Source organism: Mirounga angustirostris, unplaced genomic scaffold, assembly GCF_029215605.1.
Source record: "Mirounga angustirostris isolate CCGP_5_RB_7025 unplaced genomic scaffold, mMirAng1.0.hap1 SCAF_7, whole genome shotgun sequence".
Classification (NCBI taxonomy): Eukaryota; Metazoa; Chordata; class Mammalia; order Carnivora; family Phocidae; genus Mirounga; species Mirounga angustirostris.
Genome location: NW_026991715.1, coordinates 47,887,732 through 47,905,771, shown reverse-complemented (window position 1 = coordinate 47,905,771; position 18,040 = coordinate 47,887,732). Strand labels below are relative to the sequence as shown.

General features: G+C 34.6%; 1 protein-coding gene across 10 annotated transcripts in view; it reads right to left on the bottom strand.

Moving 5' to 3' along the window:
* Positions 1-18,040, bottom strand: part of IPO11 (importin 11) — a 208,025-nt gene that overhangs the window by 85,626 nt on the left and 104,359 nt on the right. For all 10 annotated transcript variants that reach the window (XR_010413081.1, XR_010413079.1, XR_010413082.1 and 7 more), the window contains 3 exons: positions 14,557-14,633; positions 9,892-9,971; positions 9,401-9,481 (listed from right to left, as the gene is read on the bottom strand). Coding sequence is in view for 6 of the 10 variants with exons in the window: in XM_064596162.1 (XP_064452232.1) it covers positions 9,401-9,481; positions 9,892-9,971; positions 14,557-14,633 (238 nt within the window). In the remaining 4 variants the exon portion in view is untranslated. The remainder of the gene's footprint in view (positions 1-9,400; positions 9,482-9,891; positions 9,972-14,556; positions 14,634-18,040) is intronic.

The following is an 18,040-nucleotide window of genomic DNA, read 5'->3' as shown; positions in this document are numbered from 1 at the left end:
TATAAAGAAGAAATTCAAAAGTGACTGATCAGGTCAGAGAGAGCTAAAAACTAAGAATGCAATGGACAGGGTGGAGAAGCAACTTAATTTATGGCATCTCTGTCTTCTCCCTACCTTTCATCAAAATCCAGAGAAATTAGGACCTCCTCTGGAAAAGAGGGAAAGGAAAAAGCTAAAAATAAGACTGATTAAAAGTCTATTTAAGAAACAAGTTGCCAGATATTCCCAAATCTGCATATCTGGGCAACTGACCATCTCTCTCCACAGGAGAAGATAGTGTATTATCTTTAAAGGATCTAAAAGAGTTTCCAGATTAAAAGGGCCCAAGTAGTGCCCAGTACAATCAACTAAAATAAACCTAAATCAAGGCACATCACTGTAAAATTTCAAGACACTAGAAACAAGAAGAAGCTACAAGCCTGGAGAGGAGGAAGAAGGCAGGAGAGTCAGCATGGCTCTGGAAGAGACTTGGACAAGTAATTTAAAGTAATAAAATACCCTATGGGTCAAGGTGTCTGAACATACTGAGCAAAAACTACTGGCAAAGAATGTAGTGCATATAAGAAAATAACACTTAAAAAAATTATTAACACCTAAGATTACATGTTTGTAGAGAAAAGGAGAAGCAATCACATATTTGGATCATTATGACTGTCAGAATATAAATTCACCAACATGTATATCATTCAATACAAACCAGCTGTCAGATGCATTTTCTTTATATATAAAGATAGTTGTTATTGCATAAAAGATCCACAGATATATCAAGGCTAAAATGGAATCTTGGTATTCGAAAAGGTTAGGAACCATAGCTAGGGAAAATGAGATTATTTCTGAAAAATTATGTAGGAAAATGCTATTATTAGACTTGGAGGCAGGGGTAGTGAAACAGAATCAAAAGAAAATTCAGAGAGTAGAACTGGTAAGACCAACTGAACAGTTAACCAGAGGTGAAGAAGTTGTACTTACTCCTAATTTATATGTTTGGCCAATGGATACAATTGTGGTCCCATTAGTAATAATGAGGTTTTGTTGTGGACGTGATGACCCTGAGATATGATTATTTCCACACATGACACTTTACAGTCCACTTTCCAAGGAGGATATAGCAGTTTTGACTTAAAAACCACAGAGTTCAAATTATGACTACTTCCACTGAAGAAGGCTCCTCTATAAATCTAGAATCAAAATCCTTCTGGACATTTTGATCAGCAACCAGTGCTTTCTATTCTAAACAAAATTTCTAAAAATGCATCTAATGACTTCAGTGTTAAAACAATTTTATATATTTCAAGTGAAATGTATGTACACTCACATGGACAAGCAGCTCCCAGAAGCAAATAACTCTAAAGACAACTGATATAATCAAAGATACTTAAAAGTAAGGTAATTTACAGTTATTAATAGAATTTAAATCATAGCTTACTCTTCTTGGGAGGGGAATCATTACGTTCTCTAGGATTTTAGCTTGTTTGATGTATTTTAATCAATTTAGTTTTATTCTGATGCTCAAACTGTTCCATCATTAGCCAAGTGGGAGCTCCTTCAAATGATTCCTGCATCCTTTTGATGGAATCCCACCTTCTCTTCCTTCTGGCACAAAGAGATCTCTCCAGTTTATCTTGAGTATCTCTTGTCTGAACTCTGGACTCACCCAGCAGGAAACAGTGTTTACAGACCACAATCTATGTTCTGGGATATTTACTGCCACTGGATTGACACTGTTTCAGGTCTTTTACTTAGACAGCATTAGGATATCTATTTTCTTTTCCTGTAAAGTATGTAACATAAATTCACCAAATCCAACTGACATTACAGCATTTTACATAAATTCTTTGATTTTATATTTCCGCCTTTCTCTTACATTGAAAACTCTCAGATTATAACAACATTACCTTGTTTCTAATATATATAACATCCACATATATACTTATGGGTTTCAAAATAACCATATGAATATTTACTAATAACAATAACACTGCTGAATGCAATTTTTAATCTCCTTGTGTTTCTTTTTGTTCTGACCTATCCCACCAGGGATCCACATGTAAAATACTATATACTAAAATTACTTGAAATATTCTTCTCCAATGGCTATGGTACCAACACAATAATAGATTCAAATGTTTTAGCTTGTTTTTCATCTGTAGGAACTGCTTTTACTTTATTATTTTAAATCATGTAAAATATCTATTTGGCTCCAAAAACCGAAGTAAAAAACAGATACACATCCTGAAAGATCAACCTTTTACCCTCTCTCCGTCTTCTGCCCACATGACCACCTTTATTAATTTGGCTTATTTTTCTATCGCTCTGTAGGTTGCACTCCTTAAACTTAAGAAAACGCTAGACACTGGTCTTTGCTTATAGTCTCAGAATCACTCTAACACTAACACTGTATACAAAGGCCGTCTTCGTTTCTTTCTAAGCTGCACAGTACCCTTCTGTATGGTTCATCTTATTACCTATTATGAATTATTTTTTATCAGCATTTTGCTATTACAAATTAAACTTATACATATTGGTTTTAATCCATCCCTTTTCTAAATATACTTGGAACAGACCATGTTTTTAAAATCCCTGTCAGGGTGCCTGGGTGGCTCAGATAGTTAAGCGTCTGCCTTCAGCTCAGGTCATGATCTCGGGGTCCTGGGATCAAGCCCTGCATTGGGCTCCCCACTCAGCGGAGAGTCTGCTTCTCCCTCTCCCTCTGCTTGTGCTCTCTCTGTCTCTCTCTCAAAATGAATAAATAAAATCTTAAAAAAAATAAAAATAAAATAAAGTAAAATCCCTGCAAAAAATGCAGGCTTTTAGCTGGTGTCCTGCACTCAAACCATTTTCTGGTTTTAGGCTTACATTGCAAACAAGGTGGTAATAGCATAGATCCTGAAGTCAGAAAGCCTACATTTATATCACGGCTCCAATACTTACTAGGTGTGTGACCTTGGACAAGGTATTTACCTCTTTGTGATTTAATTTCTCATCTGTAAAATGGGGGAAAGAATAGTACCATCATCATAAGTTTATGTGAGGATTGAATGAACTCTATGTTATGTGCTTAGAAATGTGTAGCATGTAGTAAATGCTAGTATTAGCTATTACTATTATTATTACAGAATAAATTGTACCTTAAAAATATTTGTGCCATCTTAAGTAAGCCTTACCACAGTGAATGAAAGCAACCTGGCTCATTACTACTTGATAAGACCTGACAAGAGATTTCTAAACTCAAAGTGGTATGTATACATACAGACAAATTTCAAATTAAAGAGATGTTAACAATTTAAATTTGAGTATTTTTAGAATATAATTGTATTCACCTAGATAATTTGTTCTGACTCACAAAATATAATAAAGCCTATTTTTGCTCTTAACTATTTGTTCCAAAAGCAGGCATACTTATCTCTCTATCCAATTTTCGTAACATTGTAATTTTCTGCTTCAAAGAACAAAGCACTTACTTCCAGATACTGTCAGAAACAAGTATAACAGTGACATTTAGCCAAAAATATATTAAAAATGTTATATGGCATACTATATTAAGAAACAGTATCTGAGAGGTATTAAACATGAAAATAATGAGTTAATATTAAAAACTATTATTATTACACCTTTACTGGAACATTGAGAATAGGAAAAAGACAAAAATGTTGAGTTCTCTTAGCTTTCAAGTACAGGCATAAAAGGACCACTGTCCTAAAATACTCTTTGATTTAAAAAACAAGTAATTTATTCATGATAATTAGCATACTCTTAGGATTCATCATCAATTAAATAATAAAATCCAGTTTCTGAGATTTCAAATAAAATGTACTGGTTTAGCTATAGCAATGCTTACACAAAAATAGTGTTAAATGTTATTAGGTGGCCAATTTTTAATTGAAGTCCTTATATCCTATCAATGAACTCCTGCTGGCATATCTACAAATTGGCTTAATCTGTAACTTATGTTAAATGATACAAATTATTTTAATGTATACTTGCATGATAAATGATTTGCGCTGAATTTTTAAATCAAACATTATTAGGTACAATTAAGAAACAATGATATCACCTTCTTTCACATCAAAGGAAAAAGGAGAAGCAAAAAGATTTTTTTTTCCCAGTAAAGTTGTAAGGGTGGTGTTATACATTATATAAATTTGGAAATTTTCGTAACAAAAGTTTTTTAAAAGACTGTGCTACTACTCTGGAAAGCAAGAAAGAATTAAATACAACTAATTTTTTTTTTTTTTACTTTACAGTTCTATTTTATTTTTTTATTATGCTATGTTAATCACCATACATCATTAGTTTTTGATTTAGTGTTCCATGATTCATTGTTTGCATATAACACCCAGTGCTCCATGCAGAACGTGCCCTCTTTAATACCCATCACCAGGCTAACCCATTCCCCCACCCCCCTCCCCTCTAGAACCCTCAGTTTGTTTCTCAGAGTCCACAGTCTCTCATGGTTCGTCTCCCCCTCCGATTTCCCCCCTTCATTTTTCCCCGCCTGCTATCTTCTTCTTCTTTTTAACATATAATGTATTATTTGTTTAAAGGGCCGCTGAGATATATAATTCTTGATAAAAAATAAAGCTCTAGCATTGTGTAAATAGCCTGCTTAGTATTGAAGTTTTAACTAATGTATTCTTTTTATTTTTAAATAAACACTAATTAGTTAGAAGAAATGGTCAAAAGATGAGGTAGAATAACTTGTTTTTTCTTACAGCCCAAAATGTTAACAACCAAAATAAATTATTTGGCCTCCAAGTACAGTAGCCTATTCTGCCCCGAAGGGAGATTATATAATTAGACAACTATTTAATTATACAGTTAGGTAAAAATAGCCAACACTTAATATTACGTGATTACATGGTAGGCATTGTTGTTAGTGCCTTATACGTGTAAGCCCCTGGGATCCTCATCTCAACTCTAGGATACAAGTGAAGTTTTCATCCCCACGTTCTAGCCAGAAGGTGAGGGGCAGAGATGAGGCCGCTCACCGCACCCGGCTGTGAAGCAGCAGAGCCAATACTCGAACGCTGGCAGTTTCGCTTCGGTCCACAGTCTTACCTACCGCGCTCTCCTGCTCTACTGCCTCTGATTACGTGATGTTGCAAGAATACAATCAAAAACAAATACTAAAAAGAAAGTAAACATTCTCCTTAGGACATATCCTTAAAAACCTGCTTCATTTTGCCAATGAATTTCACAATGCCCATTTCATATGGCTCAGGACAATTTGTCTTTCAGTAGTTACTAAAAAAAAGTACAAAAGAAGGAGGAAAAAAAACCACTTTCAATTCAAACTTTTTCTCAGAGGTGTTTAAACATAAGCAACAACCTCTTAACACTCAGAATATATACATTAAAATTTAACAGGATTTCAGATAATGCATACTTACAAATTATTAAAATTTCATGTGGTACAATCCCTTACATAACAAATGAGAGAATTTAAGCCCAGTTCTTATACATAAGAACTGTGTAAAGTAGCAGAGCTGGATGTGCAAACCAAAGCGCAGGTCAAGAGGAGAATAACACTGGAAATGGGCAGTTAGTATGCTTCAGTTGGCATTTCTACTGGATGTAGGCATATTCGCTGTGCAATCCTTAACGTAAGAATTACGGATTCCCCTTGCTTCCACATCACTTACATTGTATGCATTCAGAGGAAGGAGAATACATAATTTATTTAAGTTAAGATAATAGAAAAGCTAGAGGAGAAACACACACACGTGCGCACACACACAAATCTATAAAGACAACATCAAAATGACATGGCAATTTCCTCTCAAATTTCTATCACTCCCACATAGCCAGTCACTTTTTCCTCGGTTAGAATTAAGGCCATAGTGTTGACTCCTTGTTATCTCTCTACTTCCAGAAAAGAAATTACCACCAAGACAAAAGATGAAGCTAAGATTACATAAGACAGATGAGGTCCTCAGTAAAATTATATATTGCCACTACATCAGTTTGGTAAGGGCATAAATGCATTAAAAATTCACAAGAACATTTTTGTAAACATGTCCAATGTTACTTGTAATCTCTGCAGCTTAGAGAATACTGTGAAAATAGTGGGGGTGAGAGCAGACCAGGCCTCAAGCATCCAGGGTGGTCTCTAGAAGCCACAGATTTCCGTAATTACCCCTTCAAAGACCACATGCTTCTTTCATAACTGGGGCTTACATTCTCATGCTTTAACCCCTATACTAAAAAAGAAACTAAAGAATCTATGAAACTAAAATCAGAGTTTTATCATATTTTACCGTATGTGCCCTATTTTTAGTTTACAACATTACCTTGGTTTAAAGTTTCTACTGTGATTTCAAATACAGAAAAGCAAAAAACAGACAGTATGGTGAAGTAATGGGTTTGATAAATGGACTTTCTGGGAAAAATCAGAATTAACCAAAGTTCTTATTTCAACTCCTGTTAAAAGCCTTTCTGTATTGTAAGAATTCTCTTAAAGCCTAAAGACACTGTTCTTATATGTAAGTCAGTCAAGAATCTTAAGTACCATCTTTAACATCAGTAATGTAGAATTCATTTAAGAATGAATACTGAGATGAGTAATATTCATGCCCCCAACCTGTGGAAAATACAAATAGTCTTATCACCTTGCAATGTACCTCTGCCTCAAGAGTGACAGTCATCAAGCAGCTCTAACCTTGTCTCCTTTGTAACTGAAAACACCAAGGTCACATACCAGTTTCCTACACTTCTCACCAAACATGATTATCTACAGCTTCAATCACTGCCACTTTTTGCCAACTCTCTCAGAAAACAAACTCCTGCTCCCCTTTCAAACTAATCTTTCCACAAATGCTCTTGATCCGAAATCCCAATCCCCTGTATTATCTAGAGCCATCCTCCCTTCTACTGGGTCACTTTCATTTACAAAACCTACTCCAATCAAGTCCTCCATACTTCATCCCCACACACAAAAACCATCTTTTCACTTTTTAACAGTAAATGCTCATTATGGGTTGAACTGTGTCTTCCAAAAAGATATGTTGGAGTCCTAATCCCAGGTACCCGTAAACGTGGCTGGAAACAGCGTCTTAGCAAATGCAATTGGGTTAGGATGGTATTTTTAGGGTAGGCCTCTAATCCATTAGGACTGGTACTCTTATTAGAAGAGAAAACAGAGATACAAGGAGAACGTCATGTAACAAAGGAAAGCAGAGATTGAAATGATACATATACAAGCCAAGGAAGCCAAAGCTTGCTGGCCATCACCACAAGCTAAGACAAAGGCATGGAACAAACTTTCCCCCAGAGTCTTCAGAGAGAGCATGGCCCTGCCAACACCTTGATTTCAGACTTTCAGTGTCTAGTACCCCGTGAGAAAGATAATTACTATAAATACTATAAATTAATTTCTGTTGTTTTAAGCCACCTGGATTGTGGTACTTTGTTATGGCAGCCCTAGGAAACATGCAAAGTCTTTAATTATAGGTGCCTCCCTGTCTGATCACTTTATAACTAAAATCTGAATACTAATACCAAGGGTTGGCAAACTATGCCCATGCCATAATTCTGTAAATAAAGCGTTAATGAAATACAGCCACACTCATCCATTTACTTATCATCTATAACTGCTTTCAATTCTACAACAGCAGATACAAATAGTTGAGACAAAGACTGTATGGCCCACAAAGCCTAAAACATTTACTACCTGGTCCTTTACAGAAAAAGCGTGCTGACCCATAACCTATACGGTGAATAAATGAATAATGACCAAAGCTACTAAATGCAACCAATTTGAAAGTCGAATTAACAAGCATTGTAACACGGATATCTGGAGTTTTATCTGTGCGTGTGTACAATAAATATCTGAAGAACAACACATTAAATATTATAATGCTTGAATAAGTTCAAACTGATGATTACTCTTATTAGATGTATAGCAGCTATCATAGTGATTAATACAAAAGAAGATTTTACCATATGCATAAACTTTTACCCACTTAGTCCCCCAAATATACTGTGGATTACTATGACAATTATTGTGATTAGTTACATACAGCTGACCCTTAAACAAGGGTTTGAATTGCACAGGTCCACATATATGCAGACTTTTTTCAATATAGTACAGTACTAGATATGCATTTTCTCATGAGTTTTTTTTTCATTTTATCTCATGATTTTCTTAACATTTTCTTTTCTCTCTTCTTGTAAGAATACAGTATATAGTACATATAACTTAAAAGATATGTGTTAATTGACTGTTTATGTTATCTTTAAGATTTCGGTCAACAGCAGGGTATTAGTAGTTTAGTTTATGAGGAGTCAGAAGTTAAACCTGGATTTTCAATGTGCAGAGGGTCTCCAACTCTAACCTTGTGTTGTTCAAGGGTCAATTATACATTTCTTACAATGAACCTCTCTGGGCAAAGACTTTTTAATTTCACTGGGAGGAAATCATATGGTTTTTAGGATCTAAAGAAATGCCATCATTCTCATACGATAAATGCAACTTTGTTATGATAATTAACACTTCACTTAACCATCTTGCATATCTGACCATATCTGACTTAGAACACAGCTAAGAAATCAGGGAAGTGGGGGAGTGCAGGAAGGGTTAACAGCTACATCTTCTTGCAAAGTACAAACATGAAGCACATATGTATATATGTATACATATACATGTAAATATGTATTTCATATAAATTTATAAATACACTTATGTTTATAAATATATATTTAATTGATACTATATCTTTAATACATAAATATATACAACTCAGAGCCTGTTCTTATTCTACACAATGATATACAACATATAAAGATAATATATATCCTTAATCTATATAGATATACTGCATAAACATTAACTCAGAGCTTATTTTTTAAAGTTTTTTTTTAATTGAGGTATACCTGACACATAACATTATATTATTTTCAGGTATACAACATAATGATTTTATACTGGCTCTAAATCATACTCAATCGATACAAGTTTCATAGTATAACTATGATGCCAACACAAATTAAAAGTCCCAAATTATAATAAAATTTCTTCCCAAAAGTAGGCTAACCAACTGGAGCAGTGAGAAGTGTTACATGTCACCAGCCTTTGGACAATTCCTAAACATTTTTAAAGCCTTGCTTAAAAGTGAGGTCTCAGGATGGGGTGGGGAGATGGACCTTGATTAGGATACCATCAGCAGGGACCTTGTCAGAAATGTGGAATCCACATTATTTTAACAACATCCTCAGGAGATCTGTATCCACATTCAAATTTGAAACCCATGGCCCAGAATTATAGTAATTGATTACCACTAAAAGAAAATACTGTCTAGAAGTACTCTTCTCCTTGACAATCATCCAAACCCAAATGAAGGTCCAATTTCACAAAATACAGATGAAAAACTTACAACAATACTCATTTAAAATATGACAATACCTTGAGTACTTGAACTTGACCTTCTGTAGTAATTTCCTTTAGCAGCTCACAAAACGACTGACAGAGACCCACTGCATATGTCTGAAATTCAATCAAAAGTCAAAATATACATATAAATATATTTGCAGTATCAGAACAGGCAAAAATTATATTTGGAACTCATTACAATCTATTTGAAAACTATATACTTAAGGTCTAAGTATATAAAGTTTCAATTAGAACTCTTAGAAAAAGCTTAGAAAATAAAAATACAGTTTACTGCGATACTGATTTTTACAGAAATATAAGGCTGTATTTATTTACAGAGATACTTTCTGTGTTAAGTAACAGTTCATGGAACTGCATCACATCTACCCTACAGTGCTTATAAAGTTTTTTCTCCCCTTAAAGTAACTGATCAATCTTCATTTAAAAGGTACCTCTTGATTTCAAATGAGAGACAAAGTAAGAACTACATAAATTTTTACAATGCAAAAACTAGTACATCATACCTGTAGAAATTCTGTTGATGATAAAAAGATATAACCATTGATGATCTTAAAGCAGGTTCTGAGATTTTCTGAACTTAGTTCTGCCAAAGAATTTATTTTAAAAAGGACAGGTTAATTCAATGTTCAAAATCAGTTTAAATGAAGCACTTTATTTAAAACTAAGTTATATACAGTTCTTTACAAACCTTTTGAGTGCTGTTCAGACTACTGGGATTCAAACAGCTATCTAAGAACTGACATCAACCTATAACTGAGTACTTCCCCATATACCTGGCACTAGTTGAAAGAATTTAAGGAAAAAAATTAAGCTCCCAGGTTTTTTATTCCTTTCAGAAAACAAGCACATAATCATATATACCAAACTTTCATTTCAAACTACGTTTCTAGTGCCAGCATGGTAAATGACAAGGAACTGAATTTTTTTTTTTTTTTAAGATTTTATTTATTTGACAGAGAGAGACACAGCGAGAGAGGGAACACAAGCAGGGGGAGTGGGGGAGGGAGAAGCAGGCTTCCCGCTGAGCAGGGAGCCCGATGCGGGGCTCGATCCCAGGACCCGAGGCCCACGACCGGAGCCTAAGGCAGACGCTTAACGACTGAGCCACCCAGGTGCCCTGGAACTGAATCATTTTACCATCATATTTTTATAAGTGCTTAAATGGTTCACTCAATAAGCATCTACTGAGTGCTGCTGCGCTGGCACTGGATATGATATGCTACTTATGAAAAGAGTCCTATTACACTCCAAAAACTTTCAATACTGTGTTTAGATAATTCTCAATCCTTGGACTCGTCTTCAAATCTGCTCTCCTGTAAGAACTTACACATAAAAAATATTCTTAAAGATGTAACTATCAGGGGTGCCTGGGTGGCTCAGTCGTTAACTGTCTGCCTCTGTCAAATAAATAAATAAAATCTTAAAAAAAAAAAAAAAGGAATGAGAATACTAAGTAAATTAACACTATAAAACAGATTTAAAGGATTTTAAAAACAAGCCCTTAGAACTAAGTTATCAGAATTATTTTCAGTGATAGCTTTTGGTTCTACTTTATTTTTATTTTTTAATTTTTAAAGATTTTATTTATTTGACAGACAGCGAGAGCAGGAACACAAGCAGGGGGAGTGGGAGAGGGAGAAGCAGGCTTCCTGCCGAGCAGCGAGCCGATGTGGGGCTCGATCCCAGGACCCTGGGATCATGATCTGAGCCGACGGCAGACGCTTAACGACTGAGCCACCCAGGCGCCCCTTGGTTCTACTTTAAATTCCTCTGGTTCTACTTACATTTAGGAAAAAGGATATAAAATGAATTTTAGCCTTGTATTTATTCACACACTTAAAATATCTTAAAAATTATTAACTTAAACATCTAAATAGTATTCAATATTGTTGGTCTTATGTATTTTATTTATTTATAACTTTATTTTTTATTATGTTAATCACCATACATCATTCGTTTTAGATGTAGTGTTCCATGATTCATTGTTTGTGCATAACACCCAGTGCTCCATGCAGCATGTGCCCTCTTGAATACCCATCACCAGGCTAACCCATCCACCCACCCCCCTCCCCTCTAGAAGCCTGTTTGTTTCTCAGAGTCCATAGTCTCTCATGGTTCGTCTCCCCCTCCGATTTCCCCCCTTCATGAAAATGAGAAAATTCCTGCCAACAGCTTTATTTCTACTTATAAAAAAGTAATAGCTATCATATTCAATAATTTTTAAAAATCATAGATACAATGACAAAGAATATGTTTTCACTGATAAGAAAAGTAAGTATTCATTTTGATCTATAGTCTTCAAAGATTAAAATAAATATTCTGGGGCGCCTGGGTGGCTCAGTTGGTTAAGCGACTGCCTTCGGCTCAGGTCATGATCCTGGAGTCCCGGGATCGAGTCCCGCATCGGGCTCCCTGCTCAGCAGGGGGTCTGCTTCTCCCTCTGACCCTCTTCCCTCTCGTGCTCTCTGTCTCTCATTCTCTCTCAAATAAATAAATAAAAATCTTTAAAAAAAAAAAATAATAATAAAATAAATATTCTGGTTATATTTCAAAATAAATTCTAAAGCTAATATAACATAATGTATATGCAAAATGTTACATGTAAAAATGAGTTTTGTGATACTCAAGAATATGATACTCAAGAATAAAGGTAACACTGTTGTCAAGGTATACTAAACATGCACAGATATAATGTGTAAACAGAATTTCTTCATTTATCAAAGCAAATATATATACCATAATGCATAAAACAAATTACATACAATGTTTTCAAAGAGAAAGCAGGAAATAAACTAATTCAGTAGCTTCCATATAATCTATATTCACTGTTAACTATCTGTAAAATACAGAATTTTTTAAATTTTTGAATATTAAAAAAGCTTAAATCTAGTATTATCACAAGGATGAAATTTTAGTAGTTCTTGATTTAGTTAAGTAACAAATCCTTCACTGACTGTGGTTGCTTTTGCTTTTAAAATAGCAGTAATATTAACAGTAATAGTAACACATATAATTGCAAAACAATCTTTACTATGTGGCAGACATTTTTTTAAAGATTTATTTACTTTTATTAGAGAGAAAGAAAGAGCATGTGCATGTGTGCGCACCTGTACAAGCAGGGAAAGGACCAGAGGGAGAGGGAGAGTCTCAAGCAGACTCCCCTCTGGGGGTGGAGCCAGATGCAGGGCTCAATCTCACGACCCTCGTATCATGACCGAGCCGAAATCAAGAGTCGGATGCTTCACCGACTGAGCCACCCAGGTGCCCCACCAGACACTGTTCTAAATACGTATCTAAATGCATCAACTACAGAGCTTTCTATGGTTAAACTGTACTACAGTGCTTACCTAAATCTACACTCAAAATACTGTCATAAAGTCTTAGTAGGGTTAGTCAATACTTTTTAAGTCTTTTTCCTGTCTACCCACCCTTCTCTTGTTACACTGTAAAGGTCAGGCATGCTGGATTTGGGGTCAAATAACATAGGCAAAGTGAAATCACTGTATAACGTCACCCATAAGTGAAAATGGCTGAATCCTGTTCATGACAAAGTTGACAATGGCTCTGGTTGAGGTTTCTATTCCTAGGTCAAGTACAAAGAAGCACTGTGGATTACCCAGAATGACACTGTATTTGGTCTCCAAGTTAGGAAGAGTAGAACTAAAAGGCCTTCACCAGAGTTAAAGGAGTGAAAGGACATTTTCCACTTTCTTTCCCTATGGTTTCTTAAAAAAAGATAAAACTTTTTTTAGGAGACTAGCAACAAGTGACTGGTCTATTGCCACAGTCTTCATCTTTGGGATTTTTTTCCAACAATTTTATAGGGACACTAGATGATAAATGGCAAGTGGCTCTTTATCAGAAAACAGATGCTTTTTGGTATTATTTGAGATCTATTCTGAAGAATGGGGTAAAATAATAGAAAATAAAGAAAATGTGAAGGACTAATTACATTTTCTACCCACTATGACCATCCAGAAAATGAGATGTTTTCTAATCAGTTATAATAGTGTTTTAGTCCACATTTGTTGATCTGTGAAAAAGTAAATCTACTTTTCTGGTGTAACATTATACCTCAGTAATATTTTCGTCTAATAAAACTACTCACTACAAATAAATTCCCAGAAAAAAAAGTCTTCAGATATTGCTGTAAATGCCCTCTACCGACAATATTTAGTTAGTAGACACAAAGTTCTAATGAAGGAATTAAAGATGTTTCATGGATCACTCTTGAAGAATGGTTACTATAAATGCAAAACACTGAATTTTTACATTTTATAAATAAATTATAGTATTCTGCAGACTGAAAAAGAATCACAAAGGCCCATAAACAGCACTGTATACAATCTTTATATTACTCCAAGAGAGTTTAAATGTGAATATCCACTGGTAAAATCCCTCACAAAACAACTCTATAAACAAATATTATGTTTTTTAAAATGTAAGGTATTACTTATGAATGGTAGGTGACATGTAACAGCAAAGTATTCTCTAGTATTAATTATCATCAGAAAACATGTTCAGATTGGAAAAAAAACCTAATTAGATCTCATCCAAGGTGGCCTAAGAGACTAAGGCCCCACTCCCAGCACAGTGTCCAGTTCTCCCATCCCATGTGCCACAAATGATGCTTCTAGAATATTACACTTCATGATTTTGCATCTCTATATGTCAGTAATACTTAAACAATAAATATGATTTGCCAATATTTAATAGTCTTCATGTTGTTGGTACCTTAGCTAAATCAGAAATATGTACAGAGCTCATTTGTGAACAAGTGACAGCATAAAATCATTTTGTAAAGGAAACTGGGTAATACCATGGTATACAGAAGCAGCTTTACAATACAGTCTTTTAAATACCTTATAGAACCTGCTATGAAACATAAAAACTTTACCAAAGTTCAAACTTAATATGGAATTAATTTTCCAAGAACACTTTTTTGTTTTTAGTTATTTAGTAAATTTAGTGTCTACTCTTTAATAAGCAGAAATGGCTCTAAAAAGTTATATAGGTACATACCTAAAAACTATTAAAACACTATTAAACTTGTTTGTGAATACGAGGGACTTCTGTAAAAATGGAAGGTATAATTTAAAGTCACCTATCAGGCCCCAAATTATCACTGCATTCAAAAACAGTATTGTGTTTTACACTTTCACACATACCAAGAAGTGGGGACATATTCTGAAATATACGAAGCAACTCTGGTGTAACACTTGGGCTGTTTTCCAAAGTCACTAACCTAGGAAGAAAAACAGATGATTAAGTCTCTTTCTATAACCATTAAACTGTTAACAATACAACTTATTAAAATTGTCCCATCTAAAGAAGAAAGAAAAATGGACAATACACAAAGTTATGAAAGTTATCTTTCTAGGAAAAAAATTACCAAATTTGTCAAAATTTAAAACCCATCTATAAATCATATATTATTATTTCTATATACACAGCAAAAATAGTAAGGGAAGTAACTACATACTAAAATATTTACAATAAAATTATAATGCTAAAGCAAAAGCATGATTATGGTCAAGGAAAGACAAAAATTGCTTTGTTTTTATTTTTCTGTCACATGTTATTCATGTGTCCTTTCAAGAGACCCTGGGAAATATGAAAGAACCAATGTATAAAAAATAAAATATATATGGGTTGTGGTTTATCAGGGAAGTGTGCAGCTGGTTTACCTCCTCACTCCCCACCCAAGAAGTTAATGGAGAAAAAACATGATTGTCAAAACAGCTGCAAGAAAAGAGGAGGGGATCCTATTCAAAATCTAACGTTCATTATCAAAACTATCCTATTATAAAGAGAAATAAGTCCTTAATCTGGTAAGAGGGTACCTACCAAACACTCGTAGAAAACACACCTAATGACATTTGACACCATTCTCCTGGAAAAACACAATCACACCTCAAAAAATATCCTCTATTTTTTATCTTGTCTACCTTCACATCTATTGAGTATATGTATGGAGGGCTCCTCGCATGATATGCCAAATAAATTAATAAAAGACACAAGGGTGAGAGGAAAAAGTTAAACAGTCTTTATTCACAGAAGATATGACTGATAGAAAAGAGAGGGGGAAAGAAGTACTTTAATCACTAAGAGACTTCAACAAGGTTGCTGAATATATCAATACACTGTATATAAAAATCAGCTCAATTTCTATATATCAAAACAAATACTTAAGATTTAAATAGATCTTACTCTAAGAGTCACTGATATAAAAATCCAGCACCATAAAGATGTCAATTCTCTCTAAATTGTTATACAGAATCAAAACTTCATTCAAATCCCCACAGGCTTTTCCCTAGAAATTAGAAAAGCTGAGTTCTAAAATGATTTGGAAGGCAAATGACCAAGAACAAACAAGAAATTTGCCAAGAAAACAAAACATATGGGGGTTGGAGGGGGCACTTCTTTTACCACATATTATGGCTTACTATAAAATCAATGTATTTAATATCGTAAACAGAGTAACATAAGAAACAGACCTGCTCCTTTATGAAAGAGGCAGCTCCCAGGTTAAGAAAAGGTTGGACAATTCAGTCACCAGTGGTGAGCTACTGGGCCTCTACCTCACATGAAATACAGAAATTAATTCCAGTTTTATATGAGAAGGATAACGTCAGGAGAACGTAATTAGAGCTTTAAGTTAAAGAAAGATTAAGGAAAAAGAGATAAATATGACTACATTAAAGTTAACGATTACTGTGTATCAAAAGATGCCTCAAAAAAGTCAAAATGTGGGGCACCTTGGTGGCTCAGCCGTTAAGCATCTGCCTTCAGCTCAGGTCATGATCCCAGGATCCTGGGATCGAGCTCCTCATCGGGGCCCCTGCTCTGTGGGAAGCTTCTCCCTCTCCCACTCCCCCTGCTTGTGTTCCCTCTCTCGCTGTGTCTCTCTCTGTCAAATAAATAAGTAAAATCTTAAAAAAAAAAAAAAAAGTCAAAATATAAGTCACATACTGGGAGAAGATTGTTTCCAATACATATAACTGAAAAGGGAACAGTCCAAAGGAATATAAGAGGTTAATAAAAGACAAATGTAGAGAGCACATGAGCCAGCATTCCAAAGAGGATCCATCCAAAAACTGTCAATAAACCGGACTATAAAAAATACAAAAAGATACTGAACTAGTAATCAAGAAAATGTAAAATATAAGCAAAACAAGGTACAATTTTACCCCTACCAGATTAGCAAAATTTCCAAAGTCTGACATAATAGGTATTGGCAAAGCTACGAACAATGAGAACTCTTGCACACTGCTGGCAGGAGGAAGTTAGTCTCATCACTTGGAAAGTAATTATCATCTGAAAAAGTAAAATATGTATATGTGCACATACCTATGACCTAGTGAATAAGGTCTCATACATCTGCATACATTGTCATGTACAAAATGTTCAGTTGCATTATCTGAACATCAACCAAAATGGTGTATATGAATTGTGACATTCATACCCTTAAACTCATCAATATGGATCAATCTTAGAACAGGGAGCAAAAAAAAAATAAGCAAGTTAGAAGACAAGCTATAAAATTTATATGAAGTTAGAATATACTGTTTAGAAAGACACACACACACATACACACACGTGATTTTAAAAACATTACAAGAAAGAAAACCAAGGAATGAAAACAAAAAAAACTGGTACAGTGGGTCATCCCTGAAATCAAAACAGGAGAATTCAACAAACATGCCATAACCATGGGCTTCAAAGACATTCTTACTATCTCATTTCTTAACGAGGATACAGGAAATGGATTTTCATTTTATGTAAGCTATAAATATTTACAAATAATATGACTTCCCTATTAATCTATGAACTATTTCACAAATTTTATTTATTTATTTATTTTTAAGATTTTACTTATTTATTTGACAGAGAGAGAGCACAAGCAGGGGAAGCAGCAAGCAGAGGGAGAGGGAGAGGCAGGCTTCCCGCTGAGCAGGGAGCCCGATGCAGGGCTCGATCCCAGGACCCTGGGACCATGACCTGAGCTGAAGGCAGATGCTTAACCGATTAAGCCACCCAGGGGCCCCTATTTCACAAATTTTAAATGCCAAAATTGGGAAGAGGAAGGGGGACACAAGAGAAACCAGCCACCCCAGAAATGAAGTACGTGCCACATATACAAGCAATAATATTTTTAGACACTTTAACTCGGATCAACAAGAACAGGATTTGATTCCATTTTTAAAGAATAAAACAAAAGATTTTAAAATTTTTATCCTATTCACCTTTACAATAACAATGAAATCAAAAGAAAAGCCACAATCCAGTCACGGTATCTCAGTGAGAAAAAAACTGATGGGCATATTCTAAAACTCAGAAGATGTTTCAAACTCTGTCATTGGATCCAAATTAAAATTCCATATGAATTCTTCCCTCCCAATGTCATTACCTTAGTAAAAAGACATTCAGGTCATTGTCACTCTCACTACCTATGCTCGTTTCCGCAACACAAGCCATAGTATTTTAAAAAGGAAAAAAATCTCGAAAAGTTTAAAGTACTTAAGATGACATAGCATTTAACTCCAACTTCAAATGAAGAATTAGAAAGGAAGAGAGAGAGACAAAGTCATTAGGAAAGAGATAAGTTACTATTCTGATGAATAATCAGACAAAGTTATATGTACCAAATCT